This window comes from Oncorhynchus gorbuscha, unplaced genomic scaffold (genome assembly GCF_021184085.1).
Source record: "Oncorhynchus gorbuscha isolate QuinsamMale2020 ecotype Even-year unplaced genomic scaffold, OgorEven_v1.0 Un_scaffold_1440, whole genome shotgun sequence".
NCBI classification, from domain to species: Eukaryota; Metazoa; Chordata; class Actinopteri; order Salmoniformes; family Salmonidae; genus Oncorhynchus; species Oncorhynchus gorbuscha.
The window spans coordinates 70,001-90,000 of record NW_025746219.1 but is presented as its reverse complement, the minus strand read 5'-3'; the positions used below and the strand labels follow the sequence as shown (position 1 = coordinate 90,000).

At 45.0% G+C, this 20,000-nt stretch overlaps 1 protein-coding gene across 1 annotated transcript in view; it reads left to right on the top strand.

The window, feature by feature from the left end:
• LOC124022817 (dachshund homolog 1-like) overlaps window positions 1-20,000 on the top strand; it is a 62,491-nt gene that overhangs the window by 18,189 nt on the left and 24,302 nt on the right. The window contains exon 4 of the mRNA XM_046337498.1: window positions 17,076-17,263. Coding sequence (XP_046193454.1) covers window positions 17,076-17,263 — 188 coding nt within the window. The remainder of the gene's footprint in view (window positions 1-17,075; window positions 17,264-20,000) is intronic.

Here is a 20,000-nt window from a genome sequence, read left to right as displayed (position 1 = left end):
CCAGTAAACTAGTTTTAAATACAGATGTCTCCTTCAGCCTGCTGTATTACAGTAAGATATTACAGTAAACTAAATAGCTAACAATGGAGAGACGGACCATGTGCGTCACCGGTTGGCTTCTGTTAGAAATAACAGCTAATGTTCAAAGTTAACCAACTGAGCCAGTAACACACACACACACACACACACACACACACACACACACACACACACACACACACACACACACACACACACACACACACACACACACACACACACACACACACACACACACACACACACACACACACACACACAGCTGTTATCTCTTTCTGGATGCTGATCTTTAATTAGTCTGTTTACATCCTTTCTAAAAACAGACCCTCTGTGAAAAGATACGTGTGTGTGTGTGTGTGTGTGTGTGTGTGTGTGTGTGTGTGTGTGTGTGTGTGTGTGTGTGTGTGTGTGTGGTCTGGTCTGGTCTGGTCTGCCTGCCTGCCTGCCTGCCTGCCTGCCTGCCTGCCTGCCTGCCTGCCTGCCTGCCTGCCTGCCTGCCTGCCTGCCTGCCTGCCTGCCTGCCTGCCTGCCTGCCTGCCTGCCTGCCTGCCTGCCTGCCTGCCTGCCTGCCTGCCTGCCTGCCTCTACAGAGTTTCAGTGTAAGGTGTAAGGAAAATGGCAGTAGGTCCATTAGGTCACCTCCTCCATTATACTGAATGATGAATTCCTCCATCTGTATTCACCTCCATTATACTGAATGATGAATTCCTCCATCTCTATTCACCTCCTCCATTATACTGAATGATGAATTCCTCCATCTGTATTCACCTCCTCCATTATACTGAATGATGAATTCCTCCATCTCTATTCACCTCCTCCATTATACTGAATGATGAATTCCTCCATCTGTATTCACCTCCTCCATTATACTGAATGATGAATTCCTCCATCTGTATTCACCTCCTCCATTATACTGAATGATGAATTCCTTTACTGGTTGCCATTTCTTGTGGCAACAGGTCACAAATCTTGTTTCTGTGATGGCACACTGTGTGGTATTTCACCCAGTAGATATGGACGTTTATCAAAATTGGGTTTGTTTTAGAATTATTTGTGGGTCTGTGTAATCTGAGGGAAATATGTGTCTCTAATATGGTCATACATTGGGCAGGAGGTTAGGAAGTGCAGCTCAGTTTCCACCTCATTTTGTGGGCAGTGTGCACATAGCCTGTCTTCTCTTGAGAGCCATGTCTGCCTACGGTGGCCTTTCTCAATAGCAAGGCTATGCTTACTGATTCTGTACATAGTCAAAGCTTTCCTTAAATTTGGGTCAGTCACAGTGGTCAGGTATTCTGCCGCTGTGTACTCTCTGTTTAGGGCCAAAAGCATTCTAGTTTGCTCTGTTTTTTTGATAATTCTTTCCTGTGTCAAGTAATTATCTTTTTGTTTTCTGATGATTTGTTTGGGTCTAAATGTGTTGCTGTCATGGGACTCTGTAGGGTGTGTTTGTGTTTGTGAACAGAGCCCCAGGACCAGCTTGCTTAGGGAACTCTTCTCCAGGTTCATCTCTCTGTAGGTGATGGCTTTATTATGGAAGGTTTGGGAATCGCTTCTCTTTACATTTACATTACATTTAAGTCATTTAGCAGACGCTCTTATCCAGAGCGAGGTGGTTGTAGAATTTAACGGCTCTTTTCTGGATTTTGATAATTAGTGGGTATCGGCCTAATTCTGCTCTGCATGCATTATTTGGTGTTTTACGTTGTACACAGAGGTTATTTTTGCAGATTTCTGCAGGCAGTCTCAATTTGGTGTTTGTCACATTTTGTGAATCTCTCTGTGTGTGTGTGTGTGTGTGTGTGTGTGTGTGTGTGTGTGTGTGTGTGTGTGTGTGTGTGTGTGTGTGTGTGTGTGTGTGTGTGTGTGTGTGTGTGTGTGTGTGTGTGTGTGTGTGTGTGTGTGTGTCTCTCTCTCTCTGTGTGTCAGGTTTCATCTTATAAAGGCTCTCTGTGACCTTTAGAAAGAGAAGATCAGACATGATGAAAAAAGTGTGCAACACAATGGCACAAATACCATCTATGATTAATTGTGTGTGTGTGTGTGTGTGTGTGTGTGTGTGTGTGTGTGTGTGTGTGTGTGAGTCTCTCTCTGTGTGTGTGTGTGTGTGTGTGTGTGTGTGTGTGTGTGTGTGTGTGTGTGTGTGTGTGTGTGTGTGTGTGTGTGTGTGTGTGTGTGTGTGTGTGTGTGTGTGTGTGTGTGTGTGTCTTAGTGTGTGTCTCACAATCTGACTGTGTGTGTTTAATGCCTCCTTCAATCAACAGTGTGGGATGTCACTTGGCACTCACTTAAAACCAATCTCTTTAAAAAGGGGCTCTGTGTATCACTGAATTGTACCTCCACCTTTCTCTATCTCTGTGTTCTCCCTGTGTGTGTTGTGTATCTCTCTTTCTCCCTCTGTGTGTGTCTCTCTCTCTGTGTTCTCCCTGTGTGTGTGTGTGTGTCTCTTTCTCCCTGTGTGTGTTCCTGTGTGTCTGTTCTCCCTGTGTGTGTGTGTGTGTGTGTGTGAGTCTCTCTCTCTCTCTGTGTGTGTGTGTGAGTGAGTCTCTCTCTCTCTGTTCTGTGTGTCTGTGTCTGTCTCTGTGTGTGTGTGTCTGTCTGTGTGTGTGTGTGTGTGTGTGTGTGTGTCTGTCTGTGTGTGTGTGTGTGTGTGTTCTCCATCTGTGTGTGTTGTGTCTGTGTGTGTGTTCTCCCTCTCTCTCTGTGTGTGTCAGGTTTCATCCTATAAAGTGTCATCTGACCTTTAGAAAGAGAAGATCAGACATGATCCGAAAAGACCAACACAATTTCTACTGTCATCTCTCTTTCTCTCTCCCTCTTTCTGTCTCTCTTTCTCCCTCTCTCTCTCCCTGTGTGTGTCTGTGTGTGTCTGTGTGTGTCTGTGTGTGTGTTCTCCCTGTGTGTCTTTCTCCCTCCACCTTTGTCTATCTGTGTGTTCTCCTCCACCGTGTACTCTCAATAGACTCCCTCCACCGTTTAATGCCTCCTTCAATCAACAGCGGGGATGTCACTTGGCACTCCTTAAAACCAATCTCTTTCTCCCTCTGTGTATCACTGAATTCTACTACCTCCACTCTTTCTCTATCTCTCTTTCTCCCTCCACCTTTCTCCCTCTCTTTCTCCCTCCACCTTTCTCTCTCTCTCTTTCTCCCTCCACCTTTCTCCTCTCTCTTTCTCCATCTCTCTTTCTCTCTCCCTCTTTCTCCCTCTCTCTTTCTCTCTCCCTCTTTCTCTCTCTCTTTCTCCATCTCTTCTCTCTCCTCTCTCTTTCTCCCCTCTCTTTCTCCCTCTCTGTCTCCCTCTCTCTCTCTCTTTCTCTCTCCCTCTTTCTCCCTCTCTCTTTCTCCCTCTCTCTTTCTCCCTCTCTATGTCTCCCTCTCTCTCTTTCTCTCTCCCTCTTTCTCCCTCTCTCTATCTCTCTTTCTCCCTCTCTCTTTCTCCCTCTCTCTTTCTCCCTCTCTCTTTCTCTATCTCTCTTTCTCTCTCCCTCTTTCTCCCTCTCTCTTTCTCCCTCTCTGTTTCCCTCCCTCTCTCTCTCTTCTCTCTCTCTCTCTTCTCTCTCCTCTCTATGTCTCCCTCTCTCTCTTTCTCCCTCCTCTTTCTCTATCTCTCTTTCTCCCTCCACCTTTCTCTCTCTCTCTTTCTCCCTCCACCTTTCTCTCTCCCTCTTTCTCCCTCTCTCTGTCTCCCTTTCTCTTTCTCCCCTCTCTATATCTCCCTCCTCTTTCTCCTCTCTCTTTCTCTCTCCCTCTCTTTCTCTCCCTCTCTTTCTCTCTCCCTCTTTCTCCCTCTCTCGTTCTCCCTCTCTGTCTCCCTCTCTCTTTCTCCCTCTCTCTTTCTCTATCTCTCTTTCTCTCTCCCTTTCTCTCTCCCTCTTTCTCCCTCTCTCTGTCTCCCTCTTTCTTTCTCCCTCTCTATATCTCCCTCTTTCTCCCTCTCTCTTTCTCCCTCCCTCTCTGTCTCCCTCCCTCTCTTTCTCTCTCCCTCTTTCTCCCTCTCTCTTTCTCCCTCTCTATTTCTCTATCTCTCTTTCTCTCTCCCTCTTTCTCTCTCTCTTTCTCCCTCTCTGTTTCCCCTCCCTCTCTTTCTCTCTCCCTCTTTCTCTCTCTCTCTTTCTCTCTCTCTCTTTCTCCCTCTCTCGTTCTCCCTCTCTGTCTCCCTCTCTCGTTCTCCCTCTCTCTGTCTCCCTCTCTCTTTCTCCCTCTCTCTTTCTCCCTCTCTCTTTCTCTATCTCTCTTTCTCTCTCCCTTTCTCTCTCCCTCTTTCTCCCTCTCTCTGTCTCCCTCTCTCTTTCTCTCTCTCTATATCTCCCTCTTTCTCCCTCTCTCTTTCTCCCTCTCTCTTTCTCCCTCTCTCTTTCTCCCTCCCTCTCTGTCTCCCTCCCTCTCTTTCTCTCTCCCTCTTTCTCCCTCTCTCTTTCTCCCTCTCTATTTCTCCCTCCCTCTCTCTTTCTCCCTTAAAGGGATAAGGGAAGGGTTAGTTAACATGCTAAGTAATTGAAAAGTAGCTACAAAGTAGTAAGTAGTTGCAAAGTTGCTAATTAGCTAAAATGCTAAAGTTGTCCATGATGAGATTCGAACATGAAACCTTTGGGTTGCTAGATGCCATCCACCGCAACTAACCACCCTATTTTTGTTTTTGCTTTTTGTCTTATGGAACCATACCAAACGTGACATATCATACTAATCATACCTTTACCATGGTACGTCTAGTCTATGAGACCAGACTGAATGCTCATCCTTTCTCTACTCTTTTCTCTTCTCCTGTGTGTGTGTGTGTGTGTGTGTGTGTGTGTGTGTGTGTGTGTGTGTGTGTGTGTGTGTGTGTGTGTGTGTGTGTGTGTGTGTGTGTGTGTGTGTGTGTGTGTGTGTGTGTGTGTGTGTGTGTGTGTGTGTGTGTGAACTAAGGCCTTAACATTTCCCGTTTGCATCAGTCTTACTTGTGTTGATGGTTCTGACCCACTACCACCTGTGTTGATGGTTCTAACACACTACCACCTGTGTTGATGGTTCTGACCCACTACCACCTGTGTTGATGGTTCTGACCCACTACCACCTGTGTTGATGGTTCTAACCCACTACCACCTGTGTTGATGGTTCTGATCCACTACCACCTGTGTTGATGGTTCTGACCCACTACCACCTGTGTTGATGGTTCTGCCTAACTACCACCTGTGTTGATGGTTCTGACCCACTACCACCTGTGTTGATGGTTCTGCCCCACTACCACCTGTGTTGATGGTTCTGCCCCACTACCACCTGTGTTGATGGTTCTGACCCACTACCACCTGTGTGTCACAGGAGGTTGGTGGCACCTTCATTGGGGAGGACAGGTTCGTGGTAATGACTGGATCTGAATCAGTGGAATGGTATCAAATACATCAAACACCTGGTTTCCATGGTTTCCATGGTTTCCATGGTTTCCATGGTTTCCAGGTGTTTGATGCTGTTCCATTCGCTCCGTTCCAGACATTATGATGAACCGTCCTCCTCTCAGCAGCCTCCCCTGGATCAAATATCACACCATTCTGTCTGTTTGCTGCAGAGAGCAAACCGTCCTCCTCTCAGCAGCCTCCACTGCTGTGGGTGTTCTGTTTGTGTCGTTGCCATAAGCGATAAAACAATGTTAACTCGTTAACCATTGTTTAATTATAGGTTGAGCTGCACAATGAACAAACACAAAGCATTTGGCCTGTTTTTCCATAAAGCCACTTCCTGTCTACATCGCTACACACACACACACACACACACACACACACACACACACACACACACACACACACACACACACACACACACACACACACACACACACACACACACACACACACACACACACACACACACACACACACACACACACACACACACATGAACTACATTAACTGAGCAGTCTTTCTGTACAGCACAAGGTTTTTGAGATATCAGCCCCTTCCTTTTCCCACATTTTGATGTATTGATTCAATTGTTGTTGTTTTTCTCATCAATCTACACACAATATCCCATAATGGGCTATCTGAAAATAAATAAATTAAAAACAGAAAACCTTATTTTTGATTTGATTGATTTGATTTGAAGGAGTTCAACCAAATCATATGCTGAGCACTTGCCTTCATGACTGGCTGCTTTTCCTTCACTCTGTCGGTCCAACTCATCCCAGACAATCTCAATTGGGTTGAGGTCGGGTGATTGTGGAGGCCAAGGCATCTGATGCAGCACTCCATCACTCTCCTTCTTGGTCAAATAGCCCTGACACAGCCTGGAGGTGTGTTGGGTCATTGTCCTGTTGAAAAACAAATGAAAGTACCACTAAGCGCAAACCAGATGGGATGGCATATCGCTGCATAATGATGTGGTAGTAGCCAAATAAATCAGTGTCACCAGCAAAGCACCATCACACCTCTTCCTCCATGCTTCACGGTGGGAACCACACATGCGGAGATCATCTGTTCCACAAAGACACGGCAGTTGGAACCAAAAATCTAAAATTTGGTCTCTTTGCTCGTGTTTCTTGGCTCAAGCAAGTCTCTTCTTCTTATTGGTGCCCTTTAGTAGTGGCTTCTTTGCAGACATTTGACCATGAAGCCTGATTCACACAGTCTCCTCTGAGCAGTTGATGTTGAGATGTGTCTGTTACTTGAACTCTGCAAAGTATTTATTTGGGCTGCAAATTCTGAGGCTGGTAAATCTAATGAACTTACCCTCTGTCGAAGAGGTATCTCTGGGTCTTCCTTTCCTGTGGCGGTCCTCATGAGAGCCCAGTTTCATCATAGTGCTTGATGGTTTTTGAGACTGCACTTGAAGAAACGTTCAAAGCTCTTGAAATGTTACGTTTTGTGTAATGTATTGACTGACCTTCATGTCTTAAAGTAATGATGGACTGTCATTTCTCTTTGCTTATTTGAGCTGTTCTTGCCATAATATGTGCTTGGTCTTTTACCAAATAGGGCTATCTTCTGTATACCAACCCTACCTTGTCACAACACAACTGATTGGCTCAAACACATTAAGAAGGAATGAAATTCCACAAATGAACTTTTAACAAGGCACATCTGTTAATGGAAATGAATTCCAGGTGACTACCTCATTCTGCTGGTTGAGAGAATGCAAAGCTGTCATCAAGGCAAAGGGTGGCTACTTAGAAAAATATAAAATATAAAATATATTTTGATTTGTTTAACACTTCTTGGTTTACTAGATGATTCCATGTGTTATTTCATATTTTTGACATCTTCGCTATGATTCTACAATGTAGAAAATATAAAAAATAAAAAACTGGGGTAGGTGTGTCCAAACTTTTGACTGGTACTGTAAGTATTCCGACCCTTTGCTATGAGACGCACGAAGGAGACCAAGAACCCAATGGTCACTCTGACAGAACTCCAGAGTTCCTCTGCGGAGATGGGAGAACCTTCCAGAAGGGCAACCATCCCTGCAGCCCTCCACCAATCAGGTCTTTATGGTCGAGTGGCCAGACGGAAGCCACTCCTCAGCAAAAGGCACATGACAGCCCGCTTGTAGTTTGCCAAAACGCACCTAAAGGACACTCAGACCATGAGAAACAAGATTCTCTGGTCTGATGAAACCATGAGTGAACTCTTTGGCCTGAATGCCAAGTGTCACTTCTGGAGGAAACCTGGCACCATCCATACAGTGAAGCATGGTGGTGGTAGCGTCATGCTGTGGGGGTGTTTTTCAGTGGCAGGGACTGGGAGACTAGTCAGGATCGAAGGAAAGAAGTACAGAGAGATCCTTGATGAAAACCTGCTCCAGTGTGCTCATGACCTCAGACTGGGGCAAAGGTTCACCTTCCAACAGGACAACGATCCTAAGCACACAGCCAAAACAACGCAGGAGTGGCTTCGGGACAAGTCTCTGAATGTCCTTTAGTGGCCCAGCCAGAGCCCGGACTTGAACCTGATCGAACATCTCTGGAGAGACCTGAAAATATCTGTGCAGCGACGCTCCCCATCCAACCTGACAGAGTTTGGATCATAAACGTTTTTGTCGTTTTTTAAAACATTATTGTCATTGTCTGTATTTCTGTGCTGTAAGTTTTTATTTTCTTTTTTTCTTAGATGAGCAACCATTTGTTAGGGATTATGCTGAAGTTTCAAGGCTAGGCCAGACATGAAGAATATATATAATGTAATAAGCTGGGTCCTATAGCAACCAATAACCAATTCCTCCATTCCTCCAACATCCGTTCATCTCCTTCCATTCAGGAGGACATCTTTTGTTTCTATTTCTGGTCAGGTTGAGGGAGCGAGGGAGGGAGGGAGAGGGAGGGAGGGAGAGGGAGGGGAGGAGGAGGGAGGGAGGGAGGGAGGGAGGGAGGGAGGGAGGGAGGAGGGAGGGAGGGAGGGAGGGGGGAGGAAGGGAGGGAGGGGGGTGAGGGAGGGAGGGAGGAGGGGGGGAGGGAGGGTGAGGGAGGGAGGGAGGGAGAGGGAGGGAGGGAGGGAGAGGGAGGGAGGGAGGGAGGGAGAGGGAGGGAGGGAGGGGGGAGGGAGGGAGGGAGGGAGAGGGAGGGAGGGAGGGAGGGAGAGGGAGGGAGGGAGAGGGAGGGAGGGAGGGAGGGAGGGAGGGAGGGAGGGAGGGAGGGAGGGAGGGAGGGAGGGAGGGAGGGAGGGAGGGTCCAGAGGGAGGGACTGGAGATGTGGAGGGAGGGAATTTGAGGAAGGGAGGGATGTCTTTCTGGATCTCTTTGGGGACTTCTTTCTGTTTGGAGGGGGTGAGGAAGGGAGAGTGAGGGAGGGAGGGGTGAGGTTTAGAGGTGGGAGGGAGGGAGGAGAGAGGTGGGAGGGAGGAAGGAGAGGGAGCTCTCTTTTGGGCTTCTATTGGGAGGGTGAGAGGTGGGATGGGAGGGAGGAGATTGGTGGGAGGGAGGGGGAGGGGGAGGGATACACAGGGCTGGGAGGGAGGGAGGGAGAGGGAGGGAGGGAGGGTGAGTGGGGGACAGGGATGGAGGGGGGTGAGGAAGGGAGTCTGAGGGAGGGAGGGGTGAGGGAGTGGGTGGAGGGTGAGAGGTGGGGAGGGAGGGAGTGAGAGAGGTGGGAGGGAGGAAGGAGAGGGAGGGTGAGAGGTGGGAGGGAGGAGAGATGAGAGGTGGGAGGGAGGGAGGGAGGGAGGAAGGGAGAGGGAGGGAGGGAGGGAGGGTAAATTGCAAAAGGCGTCCAGATGAACCACTGCACATATGTGCAATCCACCTAATTTAGTAAAAGCTTTTTCTTTTTAAAATGTCTTTCTGTTTCCATCTCTTCTTTGGGGACTTCTTTCTGTTTGCACACATTCTATTATATTTGGGAAATTGTGTGGAATTTGGTCCAAGTTTATTGTCTTTGTGTTTGGAATTACTCAGCGTTCCCGTTGGCACGGCGACAGAACAGTCATTAGCTCTCTTTTGTTTCGCTTCCTGCTTCTATTGTTTTATTTTTGGTTTTGTTTTCTTGAATGTTCAATATTTAGATTGTTCCCTTCTCTCCCATGTGGATTGGTTTATGCATCTATAAAATAGTTACATTTCAACAGCACACAGGGGTGAAATAGTGGGTCTGATACACAGGGGTGAAATAGTGGGTCTGATACACAGGGGTGAAATTGTGGGTCTGATACACAGGGGTGAAATAGTGGGTCTGATACACAGGGGTGAAATAGTGGGTCTGATACACAGGGGTGAAATTGTGGGTCTGATACACAGGGGTGAAATAGTGGGTCTGATACACAGGGGTGAAATAGTGGGTCTGATACACAGGGATGAAATAGTGGGTCTGATACACAGGGGTGAAATAGTGGGTCTGATGATACACAGGGTGAAATAGTGGGTCTGATACACAGAGCTGAAATAGTGGGTCTGATGATACACAGGGGTGAAATAGTGGGTCTGATGATACACAGGGGTGAAATAGTGGGTCTGATGATACACAGGGGTGAAATAGTGGGTCTGATACACAGGGGTGAAATAGTGGGTCTGATGATATACAGGGGTGAAATAGTGGGTCTGATGATACACGGGGGTGAAATAGTGGGTCTGATACACAGAGGTGAAATAGTGGGTCTGATACACAGGGATGATGTCTGACTGGCTTTTATTTTCTAGCTGTTTGTCTATTTGAATTTGAAATGAGCAACAGCAACACAATAGTCTGGTGTCATTGTGTATATTATGCATTTCCGATGTAGGTTTAGGTATTGTATTGTACAAATCCAGCACATACCACACTGTAACCTGCCATCCAGTACATACCACACTGTAACCTGCCATCCAGTACATACCACACTGTAACCTGCCATCCAGTACATACCACACTGTAACCTGCCATCCAGTACATACCACACTGTAACCTGCCATCCAGTACATACCACACTGTAACCTGCCATCCAGTACATACCACACTGTAACCTGCCATCCAGTACATACCACACTGTAACCTGCCATCCAGTACATACCACACTGTAACCTGCCATCCAGTACATACCACACTGTAACCTGCCATCCAGTACATACCACACTGTAACCTGCCATCCAGTACATACCACACTGTAACCTGCCATCCAGTACATACCACACTGTAACCTGCCATCCAGTACATACCACACTGTAACCTGCCATCCAGTACATACCACACTGTAACCTGCCATCCAGTACATACCACACTGTAACCTGCCATCCAGTACATACCACACTGTAACCTGCCATCCAGTACATACCACACTGTAACCTGCCATCCAGTACATACCACACTGTAACCTGCCATCCAGTACATACCACACTGTAACCTGCCATCCAGTACATACCACACTGTAACCTGCCATCCAGTACATACCACACTGTAACCTGCCATCCAGTACATACAACACTGTAACCTGCCATCCAGTACATACAACACTGTAACCTGCCATCCAGTACATACCACACTGTAACCTGCCATCCAGTACATACCACACTGTAACCTGCCATCCAGTACATACCACACTGTAACCTGCCATCCAGTACATACCACACTGTAACCTGCCATCCAGTACATACAACACTGTAACCTGCCATCCAGTACATACAACACTGTAACCTGCCATCCAGTACATACCACACTGTAACCTGCCATCCAGTACATACCACACTGTAACCTGCCATCCAGTACATACCACACTGTAACCTGCCATCCAGTACATACCACACTGTAACCTGCCATCCAGTGCATACCACACTGTAACCTGCCATCCAGTACATACAACACTGTAACCTGCCATCCAGTACATACAACACTGTAACCTGCCATCCAGTACATACCACACTGTAACCTGCCATCCAGTACATACAACACTGTAACCTGCCATCCAGTACATACCACACTGTAACCTGCCATCCAGTACATACCACACTGTAACCTGCCATCCAGTACATACCACACTGTAACCTGCCATCCAGTACATACCACACTGTAACCTGCCATCCAGTACATACAACACTGTAACCTGCCATCCAGTACATACAACACTGTAACCTGCCATCCAGTACATACAACACTGTAACCTGCCATCCAGTACATACAACACTGTAACCTGCCATCCAGCACATACAACACTGAATGTAGCTCTGTGGTAGCTGAGACACACCGTCAGAGTCTCAGTCTGTCCCATCACAGACAGACTGTAGCTCTGTGGTAGCTGAGACACACCTTCAGAGTCTCAGTCTGTCCCATCACAGACAGACTGTAGCTCTGTGGTAGCTGAGACACACCGTCAGAGTCTCAGTCTGTCCCATCACAGACAGACTGTAGCTCTGTGGTAGCTGAGACACACCGTCAGAGTCTCAGTCTGTCCCATCACAGACAGACTGTAGCTCTGTGGTAGCTGAGACACACCGTCAGAGTCTCAGTCTGTCCCATCACAGACAGACGGGACCCTTCAGAGCCCCAAAACTGATGGAGTGGTTCTTCTGACCAGAGTTTGACTTCAGTCAAAACACACACACACACCCTGACAGCGCTGTAGTGTTTTAGTTAGAGGGGGTAATGTTCTGGAGTCTTCTCTGAGGCCTGTCTGTTTGTCGTCACCACTCTCTACCGAGCTCCTCCAGACATCATGATATAAAGTGACAGTTGAAGGAAGACAGAAGTCTGGTGTAAATCATGAACACGTCTCCACCAGAATAATCATGAGGAATGTGGAAACATACTATTAACCAGCACAGCATCGTTTTGGACTTGACTTTTGAGTTTACTTTTACTATAACATGTGGCTTCTTCCTTTGAGTGATCTCTAGTAGTCTGCTAGCATCTAACATCTCTGTTGTAGTCTGCTAACATCTCTCTAGTAGTCTGCTAACATCTAACATCTCTGTAGTAGTCTGCTAACATCTAACATCTCTCTAGTAGTCTGCTAACATCTAACATATCTGTAGTAGTCTGCTAACATCTCTGTAGTAGTCTGTTAACATCTCTCTAGTAGTCTGCTAACATCTAACATCTCTGTAGTAGTCTGCTTACATCTCTCTAGTAGTCTGCTAGCATCTAACATCTCTGTTGTAGTCTGCTAACATCTCTCTAGTAGTCTGCTAACATCTAACATCTCTGTAGTAGTCTGCTTACATCTCTCTAGTAGTCTGCTAGCATCTAACATCTCTGTTGTAGTCTGCTAACATCTCTCTAGTAGTCTGCTAACATCTCTGTAGTAGTCTGTTAACATCTCTGTAGTAGTCTGCTAACATCTCTGTAGTAGTCTGCTAACATCTCTCTAGTAGTCTGCTAACATCTCTGTAGTAGTCTGCTAACATCTCTCTAGTAGTCTGCTAACATCTCTGTAGTAGTCTGCTAACATCTAACATCTCTGTTATAGTCTGCTAACATCTAACATCTCTAGTAGTCTACTAACATCTAACATCTCTAGTAGTCTACTAACATCTAACATCTCTCTAGTAGTCTGCTAACATCTAACATCTCTGTTGTAGTCTGCTAACATCTCTCTAGTAGTCTGCTAACATCTCTCTAGTAGTCTGCTAACATCTCTGTAGTAGTCCGCTAACATCTCTGTAGTAGTCTGCTAACATCTCTCTGTAGTAGTCTGTTAACATCTCTGTAGTAGTCTGCTAACATCTCTGTAGTAGTCTGCTAACAACATCTCTAGTAGTCTGCTAACATCTCTGTAGTAGTCTGCTAACATCTCTCTAGTAGTCTGCTAACATCTCTGTAGTAGTCTGCTAACATCTCTCTAGTAGTCTGCTAACATCTCTCTAGTAGTCTGCTAACATCTCTCTAGTAGTCTGCTAACATCTCTCTAGTAGTCTGCTAACATCTCTCTAGTAGTCTGCTAACATCTAACATCTCTCTAGTAGTCTACTAACATCTAGCATCTCTAGTAGTCTGCTAACATCTAACATCTCTCTAGTAGTCTGCTAACATCTAACATCTCTCTAGTAGTCTGCTAACATCTCTCTAGTAGTCTGCTAACATCTCTCTAGTAGTCTGCTAACATCTAACATCTCTCTAGTAGTCTGCTAACATCTCTCTAGTAGTCTGCTAACATCTAACATCTCTCTAGTAGTCTGCTAACATCTAACATCTCTCTAGTAGTCTGCTAACATCTAACATCTCTCTAGTAGTCTGCTAACATCTCTAGTAGTAGTCTGCTAACATCTCTCTAGTAGTCTGTTAACATCTCTGTAGTAGTCTGCTAACATCTCTAGTAGTCTGCTAACATCTCTCTAGTAGTCTGCTAACATCTCTGTTGTAGTCTGCTAACATCTCTCTAGTAGTCTGCTAACATCTCTCTAGTAGTCTGCTAACATCTCTCTAGTAGTCTGCTAACATCTCTCTAGTCGTCTGCTAACATCTAACATCTCTAGTAGTCTGCTAACATCTAACATCTCTGTTGTAGTCTGCTAACATCTCTCTAGTAGTCTGCTAACATCTCTGTAGTAGTCTACTAACATCTAACATCTCTGTTGTAGTCTGCTAACATCTCTCTAGTAGTCTGCTAACATCTCTGTAGTAGTCTGCTAACATCTCTCTAGTAGTCTGCTAACATCTCTGTAGTAGTCTGCTAACATCTCTCTAGTAGTCTGCTAACATCTCTCTAGTAGTCTGCTAACATCTCTCTAGTAGTCTGCTAACATCTCTCTAGTAGTCTGCTAACATCTCTCTAGTAGTCTGCTAACATCTCTCTAGTAGTCTGCTAACATCTAACATCTCTAGTAGTCTGCTAACATCTAACATCTCTGTTGTAGTCTGCTAACATCTCTCTAGTAGTCTGCTAACATCTCTGTTGTAGTCTGCTAACATCTCTCTAGTAGTCTGCTAACATCTCTCTAGTAGTCTGCTAACATCTAACATCTCTGTAGTAGTCTGCTAACATCTCTCTAGTAGTCTGCTAACATCTCTCTAGTAGTCTGCTAACATCTCTCTAGTAGTCTGCTAACATCTAACATCTCTGTAGTAGTCTGCTAACATCTCTCTAGTAGTCTGCTAACATCTCTCTAGTAGTCTGCTAACATCGAACATCTCTAGTCGTCTGCTAACATCTAACATCTCTAGTCGTCTGCTAACATCTAACATTACATTTACATTTACATTTAAGTCATTTAGCAGACGCTCTTATCCAGAGCGACTTACAAATTGGTGCATTCACCTTATGACATCCAGTGGAACAGTCACTTTACAATAGTGCATCTACAACATCTCTGTTGTAGTCTGCTAACATCTAACATCTCTCTAGTAGTCTGCTAACATCTAACATCTCTAGTCGTCTGCTAACATCTAACATCTCTAGTCGTCTGCTAACATCTAGCATCTCTAGTAGTCTGCTAACATCTAACATCTCTAGTAGTCTGCTAACATCTAACATCTCTGTAGTAGTCTACTAACATCTAACATCTCTAGTAGTCTGCTAACATCTAACATCTCTAGTAGTCTGCTAACATCTAACATCTCTAGTAGTCTGCTAACATCTAACATCTCTAGTAGTCTGCTAACATCTAACATCTCTAGTAGTCTGCTAACATCTAACATCTCTGTAGTAGTCTACTAACATCTAACATTTCTAGTAGTCTACTAACATCTAACATCTCTAGTAGTCTGACATCTAACATCTCTAGTAGTCTGACATCTAACATCTCTAGTAGTCTGACATCTAACATCTCTGTAGTAGTCTACAAACATCTAACATCTCTAGTCGTCTGCTAACATCTAACATCTCTGTAGTAGTCTGCTAACATCTAACATCTCTCTAGTAGTCTGCTAGCATCTAACATCTCTAGTAGTCTACTAACATCTAACATCTCTAGTAGTCTACTAACATCTAACACCTCTGTAGTAGTCTACAAACATCTAACATCTCTGTAGTAGTCTGCTAACATCTCTAGTAGTCTACTAACATCTAACATCTCTGTAGTAGTCTGCTAGCATCTAACATCTCTAGTAGTCTACTAACATCTAACATCTCTAGTAGTCTACTAACATCTAACATCTCTGTAGTAGTCTACAAACATCTAACATCTCTGTAGTAGTCTGCTAGCATCTAACATCTCTGTAGTAGTCTACAAACATCTAACATCTCTGTAGTAGTCTACTAACATCCAACATCTCTGTAGTAGTCTACTAACATCTAACATCTCTAGTCGTCTGCTAACACAATACTAGTGGAAGGAAAAGGGTCTTGTTTTTCCCACATCGTCCAATCATTCAATTCAGTCTAATTAGTCACTTTTCTTTCCATTTTCCAGTGTCTAGTAAAGGCCCTAAAGCTTCACAGACAACTTCTCATTTGAACATCTTTAAGCTTTATATTCAAAATAATACATGTCAGAATGTGAAGTGGAAGAGCTAATAACCTTTATTCTCAGACAACCCTCCTCTCCTTCTCCTCTTCCTCCTCCTTATTCTCCCCCTCCTCCTCCTCTTCATCATCATCTTCCTCCTTCTCCTCCTCCTCTTCCACCTCCTCCTCTCCTCCTTTTCCTCTTTATTCTCCCCTTCCTCCTCCTTATTCTCCCCCTCCTCCTCCTCTTCATCATCATCTTCCTCCTCTTCCTCATTCTCTTCCTTCTCCTCCTTCTCCTCCCCTCCTCCTCCTCTTCATCATCATCTTCCTCTTCCTCATTCTCTTCCTCTCCTCCTCCTCCTCCTCCTCCTCTTCATCATCATCTTCCTCCTCCTCTTCCTCATTCTCTTCCTTCTCCTCCTTCTCCTCCCCCTCCTCCTCCTCTTCATCATCATCTTCCTCCTCCTCTTCCTCATCTCTTCCTTCCTTCTCCCCTCCTCCTCCTCCTCTTCATCATCATCTTCCTCCTCCTCTTCCTCATTCTCTTCCTTCTCCTCCTCCTCTTCCACATCTTCCTCCTCTTCCTCTCCTCTTCACTCAGAGTATGACAGAGGGACAGCAAAATGGAACTGTGTGTCTATTTCTGGATCATTAACAAAGTCTTTTTAGTGATTTCACCCAGAAGACAAAAAAAAGAAGTAAAGTGTCATGGAGATTGAGTGTGATGTATTTTCTGTACTGTGATTGGCTGTTTCAAAGGGTCCATCTCAGATGTTGTTATATGACCTTCCACTCTTTGTTTTACATGTTCTTCCCCTTGTTTGTTCAAGCGTTTCATGTCCCCAGAGATGTTCGGTTTTGGGATGTTGAGCATCACAAATGTTGCTCTGGAAGTCTGGTTTCACAAGTCAACCAGCATTCTGTTTGGTCCAGTGTCCTGAGTGTGACAATATAATGGTTTACCCTCCACCTTCTAATGTATGCTATGCTGCCACCAAGCTCAATAGAAAACCATCTCTCTCTTTCTCGCCCCCTTTCTCTCCCTCCCACTTTTCCTCTCGCCCCCTTTCCCTCCCTCCCCTTTTCCTCTCGCCCCTTTCCTCCCTCCCCCTTTTCCTCTCGCCCCCTTTTCCCCCTCCCCCTTTTCCTCTCTCCTTTCCCTCCCTCCCCCTTTTCCTCTCTCCTTTCCCTCCCTCACCCCCCTCCCTCCCTCCCTCCTCCCCCCCTTTCCCTCCCTCCCTTCCTCCCTCCCTCCTCCCCCTTTCCCTACCTCCCTCCCTCTCTCAGGTCTGGAACACCTCCCATTCATGATGATGTCACACCCCCTGATCCCTGTCAGTATGGCCCCTGCCTCAGTCTCCATGGCAATGAGTCAGATGAACCACCTCAACACGTTAGCTAGCATGGCCTCTGCTGCCCAGGTCCACCACTCTACTCTCTCCTCCCGCGGCCGCATGGTCACCTCCGTTATAAAGGTATGTTAGCATGGTGGTCACCTCCGTTATAAAGGTATGTTAGCATGGTCACCTCTGTTATAAAGGTATGTTAGCATGGTCACCTCCGTTATAAAGGTATGTTAGCATGGTCACCTCCGTTATAAAGGTATGTTAGCATGGTCACCTGTGTTATAAAGGTATGTTAGCATGGTCACCTGTGTTATAAAGGTATGTTAGCATGGTCACCTGTGTTATAAAGGTATGTTAGCATGGCCACCTCTGTTATAAAGGTATGTTAGCATGGTCACCTCCGTTATAAAGGTATGTTAGCATGGTCACCTCCGTTATAAAGGTATGTTAGCATGGCCACCTCCGTTATAAAGGTATGTTAGCATGGTCACCTCTGTTATAAAGGTATGTTAGCATGGTCACCGGTGTTATAAAGGTATGTTAGCATGGTCACCTCCGTTATAAAGGTATGTTAGCATGGTCACCTGTGTTATAAAGGTATGTTAGCATGGTCACCTCCGTTATAAAGGTATGTTAGCATGGTCACCTGTGTTATAAAGGTATGTTAGCATAGTCACCTGTGTTATAAAGGTATGTTAGCATGGTCACCTCCGTTATAAAGGTATGTTAGCATGGTCACCTGTGTTATAAAGGTATGTTAGCATAGTCACCTGTGTTATAAAGGTATGTTAGCATGGTCACCTCCGTTATAAAGGTATGTTAGCATGGTCACCTGTGTTATAAAGGTATGTTAGCATAGTCACCTGTGTTATAAAAGTAGGTCAGAGCATTATGGGTACTGTCGTACATTATGCTACAGCCACCTGTTATAAAGGTATGTTAGCATGGTCACCTCAGTTATAAAGGTATGTTAGCATGGTCACCTGTGTTATAAAGGTATGTTAGCATGGTCACCTCCGTTATAAAGGTATGTTAGCATGGTCACCTCTGTTATAAAGGTATGTTAGCATGGTCACCTCCGTTATAAAGGTATGTTAGCATAGTCACCTGTGTTATAAAGGTATGTTAGCATGGTCACCTCCGTTATAAAGGTATGTTAGCATGGTCACCTCCGTTATAAAGGTATGTTAGCATGGTCACCTCCGTTATAAAGGTATGTTAGCATGGTCACCTCCGTTATAAAGGTATGTTAGCATGGTCACCTCCGTTATAAAGGTATGTTAGCATGGCCACCTCCGTTATAAAGGTATGTTAGCATGGTCACCTCCGTTATAAAGGTATGTTAGCATGGTCACCTGTGTTATAAAGGTATGTTAGCATGGCCACCTCTGTTATAAAGGTATGTTAGCATGGTCACCTCCGTTATAAAGGTATGTTAGCATGGTCACCTCCGTTATAAAGGTATGTTAGCATGGCCACCTCCGTTATAAAGGTATGTTAGCATGGTCACCTCTGTTATAAAGGTATGTTAGCATGGTCACCGGTGTTATAAAGGTATGTTAGCATGGTCACCTCCGTTATAAAGGTATGTTAGCATGGTCACCTGTGTTATAAAGGTATGTTAGCATGGTCACCTCCGTTATAAAGGTATGTTAGCATGGTCACCTGTGTTATAAAGGTATGTTAGCATAGTCACCTGTGTTATAAAGGTATGTTAGCATGGTCACCTCCGTTATAAAGGTATGTTAGCATGGTCACCTGTGTTATAAAGGTATGTTAGCATAGTCACCTGTGTTATAAAGGTATGTTAGCATGGTCACCTCCGTTATAAAGGTATGTTAGCATGGTCACCTGTGTTATAAAGGTATGTTAGCATAGTCACCTGTGTTATAAAAGTAGGTCAGAGCATTATGGGTACTGTCGTACATTATGCTACAGCCACCTGTTATAAAGGTATGTTAGCATGGTCACCTCAGTTATAAAGGTATGTTAGCATGGTCACCTGTGTTATAAAGGTATGTTAGCATGGTCACCTCCGTTATAAAGGTATGTTAGCATGGTCACCTCTGTTATAAAGGTATGTTAGCATGGTCACCTCCGTTATAAAGGTATGTTAGCATAGTCACCTGTGTTATAAAGGTATGTTAGCATGGTCACCTCCGTTATAAAGGTATGTTAGCATGGTCACCTCCGTTATAAAGGTATGTTAGCATGGTCACCTCCGTTATAAAGGTATGTTAGCATGGTCACCTCCGTTATAAAGGTATGTTAGCATGGTCACCTCCGTTATAAAGGTATGTTAGCATGGCCACCTCCGTTATAAAGGTATGTTAGCATGGTCACCTCCGTTATAAAGGTATGTTAGCATGGTCACCTGTGTTATAAAGGTATGTTAGCATGGCCACCTCTGTTATAAAGGTATGTTAGCATGGTCACCTGTGTTATAAAGGTATGTTAGCATAGTCACCTGTGTTATAAAGGTAGGTCAGAGCATTATGGGTACTGTCGTACATTATGCTACGGCCACCTGTTATTAAGGTATGTTAGCATGGTCACCTCAGTTATAAAGGTATGTTAGCATGGTCACCTGTGTTATAAAGGTATGTTAGCATGGTCACCTGTGTTATAAAGGTATGTTAGCATAGTCACCTGTGTTATAAAGGTAGGTCAGAGCATTATGGGTACTGTCGTACATTATGCTACGGCCACCTGTTATAAAGGTATGTTAGCATGGTCACCTGTGTTATAAAGGTATGTTAGCATAGTCACCTGTGTTATAAAGGTAGGTCAGAGCATTATGGGTACTGTCGTACATTATGCTACGGCCACCTGTTATAAAGGTACACTGGATGGTCTCATGATATTA